The sequence below is a fragment of the Melopsittacus undulatus genome, chromosome 4 (assembly GCF_012275295.1).
Source record: "Melopsittacus undulatus isolate bMelUnd1 chromosome 4, bMelUnd1.mat.Z, whole genome shotgun sequence".
NCBI lineage: Eukaryota > Metazoa > Chordata > Aves > Psittaciformes > Psittaculidae > Melopsittacus > Melopsittacus undulatus.
In genome coordinates, this window is record NC_047530.1 from 104,858,725 (window position 1) to 104,878,606 (window position 19,882).

Sequence of the window (19,882 nt, forward strand, 5' to 3'; positions counted from 1 at the left end):
GGAGGAGCAGGCTGATAAAATAGATCCATTATGATTGTGGTGGCACAAGCATGGAATGCAGCACACTTGTGTGGGAAGCGTCAGGTCAGCACTGAGGTTGTCCTTTGTACTACGGAGGAAGAGGATGTGCTCAGACTGGTGTCTGCTCTTATCAGCTGATGGCAGACGGAAGTTCCTACTTGAGGTGCAGAGCTTATTCCTCAGAGGGAAGGAAATAGTTGTTGTCCTTAGGAAAGGGAGAGTCACCTTTCTAACTCCTTAGATTACTATGGTTTAACATTCACAGCTGTCAGTCTCACCACTCCTTTCTACTTTGAAACCTTCCCTGACCTTCAGTTACTGCTGAAGCACAACAATGCCTCTGTCCTCCCACAATCAAACCCTGGCTGCACACCTTTTCAGCTGATTCCTTTGGTTTCCTTGCGCTCAACCCAGTATTGTCCTCCTCTGCTGCAGCACACAGTAGTCCTAGAGAAGGCTAGTACAGTGTTTTTCATTTCTCCATGTTTCTGTAAGCTCACCCATGGACACTGATGGAAGAATCATAGCAGCTGCAACCTACCAACTTCTCACAACCATTTTTTACCATTATATAGTAGCAAACACTATAGCCTAGTATGATGACTTTTGCTCTGGGCACAAAGCCAGTGCTCCTGGGATATAGCACCTAGTAAACTTTCCCCATTATTACAGTCCCTGAAAAATAAAGAAATAAATACTACTTCAAAATTATAGCCAGCACCGATACAACTGTGTGTTAAACAAAGATACAGATGTTCTTGGTTTGCAGAAAAATGTTTGCAGTTAGCTAACTTAATATACTGCGCTTAGTCCCATTATACCAGTGAGGTATGTGCTCAACTGCTTTTCATATACCCCTTAGTCAAGCTGAGATAATCTTACCTCTTTATCTGTGAGCACGTCCAAATGTTAAGTCACTGGTAAGAGAACAGAACCATCGTGAACTCGTACATCGCAAATACACCATGGACATCATCACCTCCCCAGAGGCTACTCAGCACGCCTGACATTTGTTATGCTGCATTTTCAGGGCAGCGTAAGACAGCTTCTGCTGCAAGAAATTGATCTTTCAGATTCCTAACGTGGAAGAAAAAAAAGCACAGAATTCTGCCCCCTGCAATACATTGTTGTGACTCTGCAGCAGTCCCACTACAAAAGTGTTTCTCTGTGTGAGAACACAGCAAGGGATGAATGAGAACTATATTACAACAGAATTTATTATAGTACTGTAAAAGTGTTGTGATTTTTATTATTATATAAGTATAGATTAATATTTTATTTAGTATTAATATTTTATTAGTAATACTAATGTTTTATTATATATATTATTATATTCATTATATTACTATTACAGCATTTATTCCTAAAAAAGCAGATACAAGTTTTCCAATACCAGTATCTAATGAGATTGGCAAATAACAGGCCTGAATCCCAGTTATAAAGCATCTGCAGCTCTCACCTGTTTATCCATGATGGATCTCTTGAAAATCAGGCAGCTTTTTCATTAAAGGGACTTGAATCCATCATCATTAAGATAGATGCCTGGGTGCTGTTTCAGGTAGATGCTTAGAAAGCTGAAAGAATCTTTTTAGGGAAGCTGGACACTACTGTCACAGGGATTGATTTATAGGTTGTTTTATTCCATGTCTATTAACATGAAAACATCATCTGCAAATTTCATTGGGATTTATGTGATCTTGGCAAATCCAACAATTCATACAGACTCCTTCCTATCAAGATGAGCCTGTGACTTTAAATATTAACATACTCATATGAGAAAACCTTAAGATTTAGAGAAGTCCAGTGAAAGGATGGAATTCTGAATGTACACACATGAAACTCCCCTGGATACCAGAGCAAAGCACTAGAACACTGAAAGCAAAATTTGGTCCTTAATGTGTCCTGAAGACTGTAATTATATTTCCCATTGTACTAGTAACATTAATTGAATGTTTAGCTGAAATCAAGTTCATTACAAGTTAAATACAGTGCCTAGCCTATTAGGATGGTGTTTATAATTATAGTCATAAAGCACTTGTAAAACACCTTCATTGCAGCAAATAGGTGGAAGTTGGGGTGTAGTGGCTGCTCAGTTCATTCTCTGCATCTTTGCACGTGAGCAGCATTGTAGACTAAGGTCACAGACACCACTGAATTGTCTTGGATCTAGTGCCAACACTGCTGAACTTCAGAGGGATATGGCCTGCAATGGTTAGCAGAAAAGTGTAATACTGCACACATTATTATACAAGCTTTTTCAGTGCACCTGGACCTTACTAAACAACCCTAGATCTAGAAACACACAATAAAGATGTACACTCTCATGCAAATACAACAGCTTTTTGGTCTGATGATAGAATTTTAACAATAAACCAGCCTTTGATAAGCCCTCTTTGATACATCATTTTTCATATTTGATGTCCTGGCTCTCTCAGAGCACCATCACAGAAAATACACCATCTGCTCTTGGTATCGTCCAAAGTCTTTCTGTCAGGACTCCAACAGACACCCTACTCAGAGCTACACCAAGTTTGGTGGACGTTGAGTAATCACCAGCTGTGGACTGACACCTTAGGCACATATGGAGCCCCCCTAGAAAGTTCACAAGTGAAGTAGAAATGCAGCAGCCTCTTGCTGAAGAGCTGTGTGTGTGCCCAGGGCCCTGCCAGCCCTTGGCAAAGACTGTTGGCATCCACACATCTAAAAGACTGAAGAGATCTCACAAGCAGTACATATGGTTGGTGTCACTTTTGCTCAGTTACACATATGAAGGAGCATCCAAATGCAAGTATAACCATTTGGCCTTCCTCACTTCCGTAATCAATTTAGGTTTCTTTTTATAACCATTTTCATAAAACCAGTAACACCCAAGAAGAAAAATCAGTTTTACAGTATTTTATTTGACATGATTGGAGACACAAGAACACTCAAGATACAATCCAGACAAGTTGTGAACAGCTCCAAACATCAGTGAAATCTGAATTTATCTTGCACAGAGGTGAACAAGACCACAATGGTTGGTTTTATAATATAGCTTAGGACTATTTCAAGCAGGTGAGTACTGTGACGTTATGCCCAACAACTTTTATACTATTCATCCGCTTAAGCCACTTCATATCATAAATATGCAGCTTATCTTGGCGATTAAATCTCTGCAATATATAATTAGCCTTCTCATAATAATGCATTAAAACTCCTGTATATAATATTGGTATATTCATACCAATGTAAACTGTCCTAACCATCACAGCACATTTACCATAGCCTAGCACAATTAATCATTCCATCACAATTAGCTGCTAACTTTCAGCCTAGACTTAAGTAACTTGGACCCAAACTTGCAAGTTGCTGCTTAGAGCAAAACTTCTACCAAGACCTTCTGCTTTCCCTAAGGATAGCTGGCCTTGTCTTTTCAACACAACGTTGCACAATGTCATCTGAAACCCCTACCAATAAAATGCTCTGCAGGGAATCTCCTGCAAAAGTATCAGAATTCTACCCTAAAAATGACTTTTTTCCTAGTAAATTTCATATTAATTTTATAGCCTAACATCCTTTATCAAAATGGGCATCCACATGCCGCTTACAACTTAAGGTTGTTTAACTGGGTTATAGACTACAGACCACAGCATAATATTCTACTTACAATTCTAACTCCTTAGAGAGACAAGCTAAATTTTCCATTCTTAAAGAGGGCAACAAGGACAGCTGGGAGTTTGTTCCGTAGTTCAGTGCTCTGCAAAGATAAGCTTGATAGTGCTCTCATCAGACGGAATGAGGAAGTGCAAAAATGTGTAAATCACATTTTACAGTTAGTGTTGTTTTAGCAACAAACCCCTGCTTGGATCCAGGTGGGATCTTACAAAAGGTGAATAAGAAACGTCAGAGAATCGCTACTGTGCAGGGAACCATGCTTCAGAAGAGCTGCAGAAATACCCTTAGCATGCCCTGCAGACAGAATAGAAGCAACACAAAAACATTGGCCACCTCATTTTGCAGGTCATCTCCTCTTCAGAGGGAAGAGAGGGAGATTGCAGCCATTTATTATATCAGATTCTGTGTTAAGGTTACCAGAAACAAATCTGTGCAGAACTGGAGCAATTCAGTTTAACATAGGATGCAAAGACAACAAAGCTTATTTTTCTTTGAGAAGTTTGTCTTTTGGTAGGTGGTAGTGGTAGACTGGGTCTTACCTGCAGCTACAATAAATCAGTGTTGCCTGGCTTTGGAAGGTAGTTTTGTGTTTCTTTGGTTGTTGGGTTTTTTTATACTATGGAAGATCCTTAAGAAAACCCCGAAACCTAGTGAAGAAGCTGTATATCCAGATCAAACTGTCTAATCTTTAACTTGGTTTTACAGGAGGATTCATGAATTATTATGATAAACTGCTGGAGGTGGAATGGTCACCGTCTGAAACAAAGAAATGAAAATCCCAGCAACATACTAGTGCATCTGTGTAACAGGCTTAACTGCTATGACTTGCATTGCAGGAAGAATGTTGTATTCTCTGACACACCAACATTTCTTTCCTATTATTATAAGATCAGCCTTTTACATTTCATATCTTACCAACTTTAAAAGGCTATAATTACAGAAGCTGATTGAGAAATTGTGTTATTTAAAATTAACAGCTGAATGAAATCAACAGAGGCAAAGAGCATTTTTATACAAGAAAATAGCACTGTAGAAAGAAAGAGTCTGTACAATATTTAAATATTGTATATACATAAAATTATATTTTCATAACTCGTCTTAAAGTTTCTCTTGTTTGTAAACCATGGAAAGCAACACACGCACATAAAAATCCCAGTATTTAGCTTTTGAAGCGTTTAGCAGGCAGCAAGAAACCGAATGCTAGCAAGCACACTTTGCAATTATAGAAATATCCAGCCAGATACCGTGACTTGCATTCTCCATAGTCCTTATGTTTTTATCTTTACTTTTTTTGTTTCTTGAAGCTGAATGCAGAATACGATGCTGCATTCTGCAGAATTCTGCAGAAGACACAAAACTCAATGGCAAAATGCAGGAGATCAGTTCTGCAGCTCTTCAGTGTGGCGAAACTCCAGGCTAAACACAGAAAGCTTAAGTGCGGGATTGGAATGTAAACCAGTGAAACAGTTGATAAAGCTCTCATTTCCCAAAAGTGACAGTGATGGATTTAACTCATGCTCAACTTATTAGAAAGGAAGGTTTAGCTTAACAATTAACATTGCAAAGCTTCAAAAATGTAGTGAATTCCAGCAGGTAATCAGGCAGCTCTGTATAAATGCTCTAAAAGTGTCAGCATTTTAGGGTGATTCTATAGGATAGTATCAGTCTGCCAATCTGGAGTGGGATTTAGATTTGAATCTGAAGTTGTCAGTTGATGGCAGATGCAGATTGTAGGTCTCAGAAATGACGCACCTGTATCATTTTGCGATATAAAACCTGTTCCAGTTGCAGAAGAGATTTTCTAGTTGAATGTGCTTAAGGAAACATTTCCAGAAAGTTTGGAAAACAAGATGCTACTGTGACCATCAGCGTATTTTATCTGTGTTAGAGCTGTGTGCTCAGAGCCATGTGAAGAACGTCTTATTTAATGCTATTTGTAGTTTCATTCTCCTGGCTTCTGCTTTCCACCTTACTGGCCATTCAGCTCAATCCAGAAATATATTTTATCCAATTAAAACATATTATGGAATTTCTGATCTGGATATTTTCTCTCTCTTTTGTTTAAATCTTCCTGGGCAGCCACCATCTAACTACTTCCAAATCCTAACACAGGAATTAACAAGAAAGGAAATATAATCAGTTGAAGAAGTGCTTATAAACCAGGTGGGTCACAGGGACCTCAACAGGCTGGAGGAATGTGCAGACAGGAACCTCTTAAAGTTCAAGAGAAGCGCAAAGTCCTGATCCTGGGGAGGAATAACCCCATGCACCAGTATACACTGCAGGCCAGCTGGCAGGGACACAGCTTGGAAAAAGACCTCAAGGTCTTGGCAGACACAAAGTTGACTGTGAGCCAGCAATGTGCCCTTGCAACAAAGAATTGGCTGCATTAAGGAAAGCATTGCCAGCAGGTCAAGGAAGGTGATTATTCCCCTTTATTCAGCCCTGGAGTGCCAGATCCAGTTCTGTGTTTCTTAGTACAAGGGAGACAGGGACATACTGGACTGAGACCAGCAAAGGGTCACGAAGATGATTAAGGAATTGGAATATCTGTGATGTAAAGAGAGGCTGAGAGAGCTGAGATTCTCCAGACTTGAGAAGGCTCAAGAGATGCTAGGAATGTATATAAAAGCCTGAGAGAAGACAGTAAAGAGGATAGAGCCAGACTTCTCAGAGGTTTCCAGTGAAGGAACAAGAGACAATGAAACACAAGAAATTCTGTTTAAAAATAAGAAAAAACTCTTTCACATTGAGGGTTGTCAACAGGCTGCACAGAGTTCAGCCATCTCCATCTCTGGAGATATTCAGAACTGGACAAAGCATCCTGCTCTGGCTGACACTGCTTAGAGCTAAGAGGCTGGACCAGACAGTCAACAGATGTCCTCTCCAGTCTCACCTATTCTGTGATTTTATGACTGCAGATGGAGACTAATAAAAGTAAGTTTAGAAGACCTAAAAGTGAAATAGCTTTGTTCTGCATTCTTCAAAGTATACTGAGGGTAATGCTTCCTATTTAATCCAACAGCTTCTTCTGCCAGCTTCACCAATAAAGGCCTTGTTTTCAAACTGGAGCAATCACTATTAGGCTCCTAATATATATCTGTATTTCCTGAAGTTAATTTTAAGGATTTCTGAGAATCTTCTTTTCCTTTCCATAGGATCTCAGAATTTAAGAAACTCAGTTCTTATTTCTTTAAGTCATTGATTTTCAGCACTTAAAATATTGAAAGCATAGGGCAAAATCAAAAGAACACCACAGACTACTAATTTGTTCCCATTGCCAGAGGATGGTGCTGTTTACAGAGATACCCCACACAGATACACCCCCTACAACAATCAAGGTGAGCTTTTCTTGGGAGGAAGAGGAAGGAGAATAACAAGGCAAAGAGATTATGATTTTATATCTTTTTAACTAATCATCAGGACCCAACAATAATCAGTATTTACTTAATAAAGGTAGGTCTTTAAGCATGCTTGAGTAACTTGGGAACTTTTATTACCTCTGAACTTTTGCTCCCAAAACTTTTTATGGGTCTTTCAAAACCCAGCCTTTGGTCAAAGGGCACAAACATGACATACCCCACCTTAGAAGCTGTTCTCATATAGCCTGCTGAAATTCAAGTTGATGACATGACATATGAAAGTCAAAAAATTGGGACAGTGGAAGATCAGTCTCACAGACAGGCTGTGGTGGGGAAAAATGGGCTGTTAGTAGTTTAAGAAATCAATACCAACTTTGACACTTTTAGAGGTGGCAACATCAATGGCCATGGCTTTGATTTCAGTGTCCCCAAACTGCATAAGCGTTTTGATCTCCCGCCGGTTTGGCACTGAAGCATCAGTTCCCGTGAGATCCAAGCGAAGGGTGCCACACTTTTTCACTCCAGATTCAGTGATGAAGCTAACATTATCTTGTTCTGAGCTATAGATATTGATCACTATTACTAACTGAGAAGGTTTGGCAGGTGTGTAACTGCGTGTCACAGTTTCTCCAAGGGCTACAGATTGGTCGGCTGAGATAAACTTGTCAAAGACATCAGTGCACCAGCGTGTGCCGTCTTTGACTAGAAGCTTCTCTGGTGGATGCTTCCCTTCCACAAAGCGGTTGAGCACACCCACACCATAGGTGAGAGGTGAACGCCGCACTTTGATGACAGCAGGGTCTAGACCAAAGAGAACAGCTCCTTTGAGGATAGTGAGCCCGACATCCTGAGGAATGATGACTCGACATCTCGAACCAAAAGCGTTCTGGACAGCTTGTTGGAGTAAGGGGGATTCAGCGAAGCCACCCACCAGGAACAGAAACTTGACATTGGTCACTTCTGGCTTATCAAACACATCACCTAAAGAGAAAGAGAACACATTCATTAGAGAAAAATCCAGTGTGAAAAGGCAAAGCGGGTGAAACTCCTAATGTCTGAGTGCATTACATGTCCCAGCTCGCGAGAAAATCATACACTTCAGTTGTAGGCTCACCCTTAGTTCAAACAACTGAGGCAGCAAGACTGAGTTATCTGTCACAACTACTGTAATCCTAGGTCTCTCCCTCCCTGCTCAAATATAAGCTGCTCTGCACTACCTGTCTCAGTAAGTTGTGACCTCATAAATTTACCTATTAATTCCTCAAATACAGCAAGCAAAGCATGATTCAATTGTGACTCAATTAGTGCTTTTTAAAGGGTAGAACAGAAATACTTTGCTCAGTACATGTATTATACATGTTATTATTACATGTATTACTTGATACAAATCTAATCTTCTACCAAGAAAACTCTAAATAATAGATTTCCAAATAAGTCTGCCATTTTCCATTACTGGATAAATAAATTCAGAGCTGCCTAAGCCATGCCTGGAAGCACTTTTACCATGATGCCTCACATACTATTTGTGTTTCGAAATGTCAGTGATTTGGATGGTCATGGACAAATGTGACCTTCCACTGAGGAGAAATGAACTAGATGTCTTAATAGCAGGAAACTAGTTATATCTCTGGCATTATTTAGTGGTTGCCTGAAACAGGAAAAAGAAAAGCAGGATCTGTGTTAGTTGGTGCATTTCAAACTTCTGAATGCTTACAGCCCTGGAAATACAGAATAATTGAAGCTTGTGCAGGACTGAATCACGTTCAGTAACTAGTACTAGAGCTAGGCAGGAATGTTAAGGTGATGTTCCTTAGTTTTATTATTCTCCCAACTACTATGCATATTTGGTGCATACTAGGGGGGTTATTAGACTTTAATTCCAATTACTGGTTTGAAATAGGTAGGCAAAGCTTCAGTTTCACTTCAGCCAGAAAGTGGGATTACACACAGATACGTACTAAGGTGCTGAACGATCTGGTCAATTGTAGGTTTGAAAAGAGCATTCATTGCATCCGGGCTCATCCTCAGCATTCCCTGGGAGGACCACTTCACAAAGTCCACACTGGAAAAGAACAGGTAGAAAGTACATTAATAAATTATAGCTGAGCTGTAAGAAACAGCCAGGCACTCACTCACAAGACACACTACATAAATACATGAATGAGTTTACAGAATCTGTACGCATTTGACTCGGAAGAAAGTGCCTCACCTCACCCTAACCCCATACCAACTGCAGCAATGTAACATTTCAAGGGAGAATTATTATTTGTGCTTGTCTAATTGCTGTTTCCTTTGCCTGATTGCCTTCTGTAACATTACCAATGCCCAGCTGCTTCCTGAAACAGCTGGCAGTCAGTCCAGTGCCCACTCATCTGAAACAGCCCTGATTCATCCCCAGAAGGGCAACATTTAGATTATAGCAGAAGCAGGCCAAAGCCACTGGAAACACGTGAGGAAAACAAGCAAGTATGGGAAGCCTCAGGAGGCAGAAGGGAGCACAGCATTCTTCATGAGGCATAACATTCATTAAGAGAATACAGGCATTATGTTATTCCATTGCAGATACGCATCCATAAAACTTAGTAATCTCCTTTTCAGTCATGCACATGATATGTCACTTTTATACTCTTTCTATCCCATTATCCACTGAAATGCATTCTATTTGAAAGGAACATTTAGCATTCCCTCTAAGATTCGCCATTAAAAATATTAACAAGTAGGAGATGGTCTTGTGAGGGGTAATATTTGCATAAATGTTTAATGATTTCAGAGCCTCAGTCTCATTTAGGAAGTGACCCTGAGCTGGATTCCAAACCCTTTAGGCTTAAAGTACATTTACCAATAACTTTAGGAAGAGATGCAGGAGTTTGAAGCCTGCATTCAAACATTCAACATTCACTGGGTTAAAAAAGGCAGAAAGAACTAAAGGTACAGGTACTAAATATTACATCTGCTCTCAGATCCCAATCATTCTGCCCTATATTCACAGTCTTTCTTGTTCTTTCTATTTTATTCCATTCAACTCCAAATCTTCTGTAGTACATAATTTCAAGAGATGCAAAATGCCCACTTTTACTTTCTCCTCACTTCTTTTTCCAAAGCAGTCCATGATCTTATCATTTTGGGTGACTTCCTGATACTGAAAATCATGAGTTAAAATCTCTGGAGGATATTATGTCTCCCACCTACTGAACAAATTAACTGGTAAATACTAGAAGTAAAGAAAGCACAACGTCACTTTGAAAGAAGATGCTTTTCCCCTTGTAGGGCTCTATGCAATAGTGCATGTTTTCAGCACTGATCTGATATTGCTAATAACTCTCCTCAAGCCATTAAAATATCCCTGCATCTCACTGATAATCTTGGGTTTGTTCTAGGGCCCAGGCCTCTAAAAGTTCAGGTTCTAGGTAGCTAACTTCCAGACATCAATTCTGTATTTGATCTGATGTTCCTAATGAACACATAAGGGGTTCAAAACATGGCCAAATTCAGGAAAATGATGCAGTGATGGCCTAATGAAAATCACAAAAAGCAATACCAGAAGAGTGCAAGTCTGTCCAGAAAAGCTTTGGCAAAAGACTAATCAGACTTTTTCATTCTGGAAACTGCACTTCAGGCAATCCCATTTTCTCATCCTTATATATCACATCTACATTATTATTCTTCAGTCTACATGTAATTAGCATATTTTAATTATTTGTCTTTGCTACCAGTAGTTAATTCTGCATTCATTTGGATTCAATCATCTACTCACTTGCTTTTCCTCAAGGCATGTTCTACACTGTGACCCCGAAACTTCTTGTAATAATCAATGAAGGAGAAAGGCAGAGTGATGTTTAGTGGATTGGTCCTGTCTGGAGCTGCTGCCCGTTTACGGGACTCAAACGCTATCATCAGATCTACCCAGGCAGCAGGACGCTTGATTTTAAATTGCTCAATAAAATCTTCTCCAAATATTTTACACAGGAGCTTTTCAAATTCATAGTCCACGCCTAGAGAACCATATGGGCCACCTGTATTGCAAACAAAACACAGCTTTAATATTCTGAATCACTTAGTAGATTTCAAGATGACTAAATACACGTCAAATCGACACTACTAGGACTGTCATAGGAGAAGGTCCATAGAAAGAGGTATCTTTCCTAAGCGCAACAGTCTAATACTGAATATAATCTTACCTTTGTCTCACTTTTACTCCTATACCATCAGAGCCACTGCAACACTACCACTAAAAAACAGAAACAGTTTTATTAGCAGGAAACTGCCTCCTTATCCACATGTGAGGTGTGGGTTGGACTCATATTTAGGAGTAGGCAGGCTTGATGTACACTGTAGGTTGTTTCCTGAGGTAGTCTTACAGCCACCAAGACTGAAAAGTCTCAGTGACGAACCATACAGATGAAGATTAACTTGGTACAGAGACACAGCAACAAATAATGTGATTCATGCTTAACAGCTTAGCTACAGGGCAAGGACAGAGGGGATTGGGAGTTCAGGAAGGAAATACCATTCAGGGAATCACACTTTATATCTTAATGGAGACCAATCATTATACGGTTTTCCAAGAGGATGGCAGACCCTCCTTGTTACTCTGCCTGTGACATTACTGGAATATATGAGATTCCCCTTACACCTAGAGAAACTTCTATTCTGCCAACATTCCACTTTAGAAGGATTTTGTGATACTCAGCTATTCATATCTGCAAGGTACATCTCTGAATACCCGGACAGAGCAGCAACATACAGGAGACCTCTCAAAGGACAAGAAGGTGACAACTTTACTAGCAGAAATCAGACCAGGACCAAGGCAGGAAGTCATGGCCTGAATGAGAGTGAATAACACAGGAGATGGCAGTTTCTTACTCTCCCATTGTGAGGTTTACCATCCAAAAGCATGAGAAGCATGAAGTGATTTACCATATATGCTGACCAGCAGCTAAATTATACTGATTTTGAATGCTGTCTTATTTCAGGAAGAACTGTTAGCAAAATGCATTGAATAATAAAGGCGTATATTTCCTTCACTGGCAAGTCAAAATATGACATAAATAAAGCAAATGGTGAAAGTGACACTACCTGTTGCCTTGTATAGCTCCTTAAGATGTCCTTCAGGGAGCCTGATCTGATGGACAGTTATATCCACTGTGCCTCCTCCACTATCAACTACGATGTAACGGTCACCTAGTTTGCCAAAGGAGTAGGGAAACATTATTTACATTAGGATTATCACAACAGCATACTGCAATGAAATATGCTTCTCAGGGTGTTAGCAGCCTCAGAGATAATGACTTACAGAAAGTCATGAATGTCTAAGCTGAATATTTGATCCTTATTAGTAATTATAATGCAATGACTGATAGCAAGTATGAAATTCAGATTTCAAAAGCTATTGATTTAGCTTTTGAGCTAAATTAGTAGATTAAAGGAATTTCTCATGCTGCTGATAAACATTCTAGCAGGCTATCAAATTGATACTGTGGCATATTCACACAGCCTGCTTCAAGGAAAATATCCTGGTTGCATTTTAAAACCTGGATTGCTTTTTCTATGTCCTTAATAGACCATATTTCGCTAGAGTATGCAGAATCGCAGTTCAGCCTTAGTAACTAAGAGAAGCTCATGAACTTGCATTTTATTTTATTTTCCTATTTGTAATCACAGTGAGAACAATGTAGTGCACAGCACCTTTGCGGGAAACACATTTGCCTGCAGTATAAAAGCAGTGAGAGCAATTTACTCGAGAGAGTACACTACCTTCCTCCAGTTCAGACCAGATCTCTCCTATGACATTTTCCACCATAAAGGTCCGGCTCTGTCGATTACGACGGATGTGTTCCTTCGCTAGGCATGAGTAGAGAAAAGCTTATTGAGTGTAAGAAAGCACAAAGAAGGTGATATCAAGTGCAAGCAGGCTGACATCTGTATTTATCATTCTTTAATAAAACAAATGAACAAAGATTATCACATTAGAATCAGAAACATTATAATGCTGTTCCTAGAAAGAGAAAATTGTTTTCCAGCCACACTGACCCTCTTTGATACCAACTGGATTAAAACCCAATAGCCTAATATGACAGCTCTAAGCAGGTCTATTTGTTTAGTATATTCTGGTTTCAAAGCGCTGTCTGGAAGTGGGCTGGCAGCCAGCTGTGCTCAGCGCAGCCTCTGCCGCAAGGCGGCAGCCCCAGCCTGCTGCCAGACACCCCCATTGACAAAAGCTGCTGATCTGGGGTTCTCCCCTGAGCCTTTCAGCCTGTCTCAAAGCAAACAGCTAAAGTGCTGCTTCAGACTTGTAGCTCCTTAAGGCCACAGTGACCACCCTTATACTATTTTCAATATACACCAAAGAATCTAGCAGTATTATATGCATCAGTGAAGCTGCAGAACTGAATTCCTACTTAGACATTTAAAAGATGCATAAGAGTCTGTGAAGAGAGGGAGTAGTCAGAACCGTTGCCATTATGCCTTTAAATCAATTGAGTTGATTTAAAAAAATTACTCCCTGTGTAACCTTCGCTCACCTTCAAAGGTGCTTCTATAAAACACTACAGAAGGGGAGGCATCCGGTCATGCATGAAAATATCATTCTTTCAGAAAATAGCAGCGTGCAAGTCGCTGAATGGGTTTTGCTTCTTGTTTCTATAGTGCCTATCACCAGAAAAACACCAGCAGCTCCACTTGCACCCCCTCCTTCCTATAAAGACCCTGTGATGCAGACAGGCTGCATTAGCCTTGCTGCGCTGACGGAGCAGCACACAGCAGGGGTTTAAACAGTGAAGCATTCAGTGACAGAACAAGCACCAGGTCCTAGCAAGGGCCTGAACCAGAGCCCACAGAGGTCAATGGGAGCCCTTTCATTCACTCCTGTGGGTTAAAAGTGAACACAAGAGCCAGCCTTTAACTATGACTGAAGCTTATCCTGGCTGCTACAGACAGTAAATGTTTGTTTTGACTTCACAGCAATAATATGGTCCTTGGAGTGCTTCTCTCTGTTTATATTTCAGGGGTTTTCCTCCTTAATCTGTTCTCAGCTTGTCTTGGGTGCCTGCCGTGCCTTTATGAAATTTTAATTCCAACCCCAAATTAATTCACTCCAAACTTTGTTTTCATTAATTTTGACATGAAACCTTTCTCATCCCCAACAGGTTTTACCATATGAAGTCAAGGAGGAGAATTCTATCCCTCATCCAAGAAAAAGCTCCTTAGCAGAAATCCATGATCTGCCAAATTCTGCTTAGCTGCAAAATCTTCACCAGAGAAACTCTCCTATTGTTTTCCCACTGGCAAATCCCTGTGTGGCCTGAAAGTGAGTTCATGTAAAATCACATGGACTGGGAACAGTTCATGACATGAACAAGGGGGACAGAAGCCAAGGAGCCCCTGAAGGGACTGTGCCTGTGCTCTGCTGAACACATCTGATGAGTGCTGGCTGGGAGAGGCATGCATTTGAGAGAAAGATGTAATGACTGCCTAAGTAAAAGAAATTACCCTCTGGTAAGTACCAGAATAGCTTTTCTAGCTTCATCTTCCATTTGCCTGCACTGTTTTGACCTACTAAATGTGATAAAATACAAGTTCTTCCGAAAAAGTCCTTCTGGGATAGATTGGCACACTACCACCCATATCAGTGCAACTGCTACAATTCACACAGATGGGATATCTGTGCATTATGCAGCATTCACATCTTACAGCTGCTTTGTTTGCCTTTTTTTTTTTTTCCCCTTCCTTTCCTATTTTCCTCCAATCTCAGGCAGAATACCAAGCTCAAAAACCTTTGATTACAAAGGACCTTCTGGCAAGTGATCCAGTGGATCCAAGTGGTCCAATGGACTGAACTGTGGGGTCCAATCTCTGTCCCTCATTGTAATCAGCCCTAAAACACTGATATTAGCAACAGATCCTAGGTCAATAAATCAGAAGTGCTGTATCTAGCTGCTCCTCTACAAGCATGAATTCATTGCTGTATTCCAGTACTGTATGTACCTCTGAGTGGTGAAAGTAATTAATGATACTTCCTAAGGTGACATCCAAAAGCATCTGCCAAAACCCTGGCACACCTCAGACCAAAAGTCTCATTGCAGATCCAGTTACTTAACACTGTTTTGATAATGCAGCTAATTGAACATGTGACTGTTTCCAACAAATTAGAAAGATGATCCAACATAAAGTGTTGATTTTAATTAAAGCAAAAGAACACTACTGTGAAAAATACTGAGACTCCCACAGTATCCCAGTGAAAACAGGGCAATGAAGCTACCTACATGCTTAAATTCAAGCGCAGGCAAACATGTCTGTTGGATTAATACCTAAACTAGTCTGATAACAGCAAACAGCAAAACAGTTTATAAAAGGAAACTGATGCTAACCTGAAACATTCAGAAGAGAAAAGACAATCAGAAATGTTAAGGAAAGAGCCCACATGGGCAAAGAAAACTTAGCCATAAGAATCTAAAGAAGTGAGTTAATAGAGGTACCCTGTGTAAATCCAGTTCCGATAGTGTCACTTGGGCTGTAACCATTGACAGGTGCCCTGCTGCTCAGGTCTATCATCTGGTGCAGGCGGAGCTTTCGGCAGTAGATAGAGGCAGCCTCAGGTTCCAGGGCAATGATCAACTGCTCGGGATTTTCAGGAGACGCCATTCCTGCCTGCGAGAGAGAACTGATCAGAGAAGTGGGGTGGGAAACAACCACAACCTAGCAGACCCTTTTCATTGAACAAGCCTTTCCCCAGCTCATGGTTTCAGTTAGGGCAGCCCCCTGCGTTCAGCACGCAAAGGAGCTGCTGCCGATGGCTAAAAGGTCTTGGTTTGGGAAACATCCTGCCCACAATGGATAGCACAACTTCACAGGCTGGAACAGGGAGTATGCATGCACTTACCATGCTAAGTGTCTAAAGAGCAGCTGTGTACATGAGAGGTGAAGAAAGGAAGAAGGCAGATTTGAAACCTATAATGAATGGCTTAAAACCTGAATTCTTAATTAACCTGTGAATCTGCCTGCTAAGAGGGGCCCCAACCTCCTTTAAGAAATGAAGGAATAACCTTAGCCTCTCCTCCCCACAACAATATTTTAAGTATATCTTTCATAAAGAAAGCCCAGATGCCCACAGTCCTTTCCAGAATAGACTCCCTTCACTGTGTAGCTTACTAGGAATATAGGACATACTTTGCCATCAATGCATCTTCTGACTTAAACCCAACATTTTTTTTTATTACACAATCCACTGCTTTTAAGCACAATCACTTTTATAACATCTTCAAAATGCTCACTATATTCAAGAACTCAAAATACAATAGGGCATGTTCCCCAAAAAGTGATGAGAACAAGCCTAAAAATAAACCCACATTACAAAATCAACATTTGCCATTCTTTCCACTTTCTTTCTGGATTTTCAGCCTCAAGACACACAGATTGTTAAGAAGCCACAAGTTCTCATGTACCCACATTACTCTTAGTGCTGGGCTTGGAGAAAAATATCTAAAAGCAGTGGACAAAACTGTGCTTCCATTTCTTTTCTCTTGTACTTCTCCCTACTGTGAGATAACAATAACTCTTTCTGACCAACTTTTGGTTTACCTGCTATTCATAAGTTCCTGAGTATTAAAGCATGCTAGCAAACAAATACGTGTATGAACATCTTTCTGCCTCCATGGTCAGTCTTCCAGCAAACCTTCACTTCAGTTCATACACACACACGGGGTGGCTCAAGAGCATCCCCAAAAGGAGGCAGGCTCACATGAAAAGGCTGCAGACCTGGACTGGAATTTGACTTCCTTCATATAGCTTCACTTGGGAATTGCTGGCTAGTTTACATCTGCAGCTAGAAACTCAAAGTAAAGCTTGCTCAAAAAGCAATACTAGGGTAAGATTTGGAAACATAAACTTGTCCCTCACATGTACTGACCCATTTTGCCCTAACTTAATAAGTAAAATAAGTAGATTTTTATAGAAAATATATTCCTCATTAATAACAAGAAAACAAAAACACCAACAATTTGTGATTGGGCTTATGGCCATTTTACATCTTTTATTGCTGTTGGGCAAAACCTTCTGCTTCAGTTATATCCACTGGACTCAACAGCATGATCTGAAATGACGGGAACTGCCCGGGAAGGGTACTGTGCATATACCACAGAATATCAAACCTTGGCAGCACATATTAAAAAAGTACCATATTGAAAAGAATGCCTGCAACCAAACTTCCAAAATCTGGAAAGTGAAGATTTACAGCAGCCAGAGTAACCCTAAAAGATATAAGAAGACTATCAATCAAACACAGCTCCAAACCAGGCTCTCCTGCCATCACACCACTTGCATGCATGCATGTTGGCAGGCACAGTCTCAGATAAAGCTCTGGAGCTGTACTGGGGATGAAGTTCTTGCATCATGCCTTAGTCTAAACATAATCTTTCCTCCAACCCATCTGGACATAGTAGCCACAAGAGGGGCTGGTTTCATTCCAGCTCACTTTAACATCACTTAACTCCAGGTAAGCTTTTCTACACACATAGCTTTAATTTGTTGCCATTAGAAAGAGCAATATTCAAGATATGAATCAATACTTGGTCCCTGACAGATATTTATCTAAACTGCTAAAGAATTCCAAAAATGAATGGTCTCTGCACACAAACTCTCTCAGCCCTGCCTTTGCCTTTGGGAAGTTTTGCTAAAAGCCTAATCTGAATCTTTCTTCCTTCAGTTTTAAAACAGGCATTTCTTGCCCTATTCATGGGCATGGAGAACAAATATCTCCCTACTACCCTGCTGCACTTTTCACCTATATTAAATCCATTATCATATCTTCTGAAAACTTTGAGCAGCAAATAGGGGTTTTTTATACCCAGCAATGTGGATGAGCTTAGTGTGCTCAGCCTGCTCCATGTACTGGGCATATATTAGTAGCACAAAGTCTTGTGTCTAACCTACATATACTAAAAGAGAAAATAGTATTTTAGGGAAAAAATAGTTTGTTGCCAAGGATACTACAATCCAAAGGCTACATCATAAAGTATACGCAGAAGTGACAAGAGTCGCACACTGGTATTTCCTAACACGAGGAGGGGAAGGCTGTATTAACTGCAAAGTCATCTGTTCTAGGGGGGGATTTTGGTGCAAATTACCAAGGCTGGTTCTGCTAAAAGAAAACAGTAGACTATTAACAATAATATTTGCTTCCTCCCCTCCTCCATAGCCTGTGCCATGAACTTTTCACATTGCAGCCTGCACGTCAGGAGAGGAGGGCAGTGACCTGTAACAGATGGACTCAGATCTATGTTCTCAGACCCTCCAAGTACAGCTGATGCTACTCTTGCTACTTTTTCTCTCTAGATATTATTTTAACATACACACAATATCTCCTGAGGAAAGCATTCAACAGAAATGACAGTTTTTCACAGTTCAAAGCACAGCTGATCCTAACATAATTTCATGAAGAAAATGTTGGGATTTTTGGTTAAAAAGCTTTCCTTACAGAGTTGAAGGGGCCAGTTACAATAAAGGATGTGTTATTTCACAGCATAAAAGGACCAGACAAAAATCTTGTGCAGTGTAAGGTACTGGCATCCAAAATACATGTATATTCCTATATATACATATATATGTATATATGTATTGATCAATATTGACTATTTTATACCTTGTGAATGTAGTATTTATACATGTGACTGTACATATCTATATTGATAGCATAGAAGGAATAGGGGAAGGGGAGATGAGAAAGAAACATGAATATACTGCTAGGGAGGAATGGAACAATAAGGTTGCTTTAATACAAGCTCTGAGAAGACAAAGACTTGGGTGCAGGATCTCTGTCCCATCATTACAGCCAAGGAGAAAGGGATTGATGGGAGAAATACATTGAGCATGCAAAGAAAGAAGAGTGAAAACAGCAGGCGATCAACAGAAAGAAATGGTGATGCATTCATATAAAATATTAACTGTAGACATCTGGGAATTTGCTGTATTTTGTATTTGTTCCTTTCTATCTGCCTTACTCCACACCCTCACCCACTGCTGTAACTAAGGATAGAGATTCACAAGTTAACAGGTTTGAACAGGGCAGATCTAAACAGTGTCTTGATATTCAACATTATATAGATGATTCTGGCAGTGGCACACATGCATCACACTGCTTTTGCCTAGAGCAGTCTTTATAACAGAGCCATGTCTTGACTCCAGTCTGCTAAGATTTTCTTTCTCCCATTATATTCACTAGTAACATAAACCCAGCCGTTACTTATGAAATATGAAGCAAGCAGCCAGTAGTTTGCTCAAAAATGCAAACGTGGAAAACCCATCATGGAATTACAAAAATCCTTTGAGCACCAGAAAGCTCTTAAAAATGAATTTATTTGCAGGACAATGGTGCATTTATCTACCTGGGAAAAGCACAGAACTCCATGAAAAGAACTACTTTAAAAGACTGCCCCAAACTCTCTTTGCTCACATGCCCAAGGACTAGGGTTTCATGCTTTGACAAGAGAATGCCCAGGTTTTCCCTCACTCCAGTAAATAGCTCTGTGAGCTGGTGCTGCCATTCACCAAGATGCATCATCAACAGCAAACCTCCAAGTGCTTCAAAAGCCTCACACACTGGAGCACAAATAACTTTACCATCCAGATGCAGGTGAATTCTCAACCTGGCGCACTAGCTCTGGTTTCACAGCCAGATATGTGTCATCAGATGAGAGCCACAGCTGACCACAGACACATTCCTGATTCCCTGAACAGCATCAGCTGCCAAGTGTTAAGACCAATTCATCATTAGCAAATATTGAGGTTTGGACTGAAGCTCTCTATAGCAGTCTGAGCCTTTTCACAGAACTGATATTCACTCCTTCCATTCA

General features: G+C 40.3%; 1 protein-coding gene across 1 annotated transcript in view; it reads right to left on the minus strand.

Moving 5' to 3' along the window:
* Positions 1–7,383: 7,383 nt before the first annotated feature.
* HSPA12A (heat shock protein family A (Hsp70) member 12A) overlaps positions 7,384–19,882 on the minus strand; it is a 103,008-nt gene continuing 90,509 nt past the window's right edge. Inside the window, exons 10-15 of the mRNA XM_034061355.1 lie at positions 15,512–15,683; positions 12,792–12,878; positions 12,114–12,218; positions 10,792–11,050; positions 8,996–9,099; positions 7,384–8,018 (exon numbers count right to left, since the gene is read on the minus strand). Coding sequence (XP_033917246.1) covers positions 7,384–8,018; positions 8,996–9,099; positions 10,792–11,050; positions 12,114–12,218; positions 12,792–12,878; positions 15,512–15,683 — 1,362 coding nt within the window. The remainder of the gene's footprint in view (positions 8,019–8,995; positions 9,100–10,791; positions 11,051–12,113; positions 12,219–12,791; positions 12,879–15,511; positions 15,684–19,882) is intronic.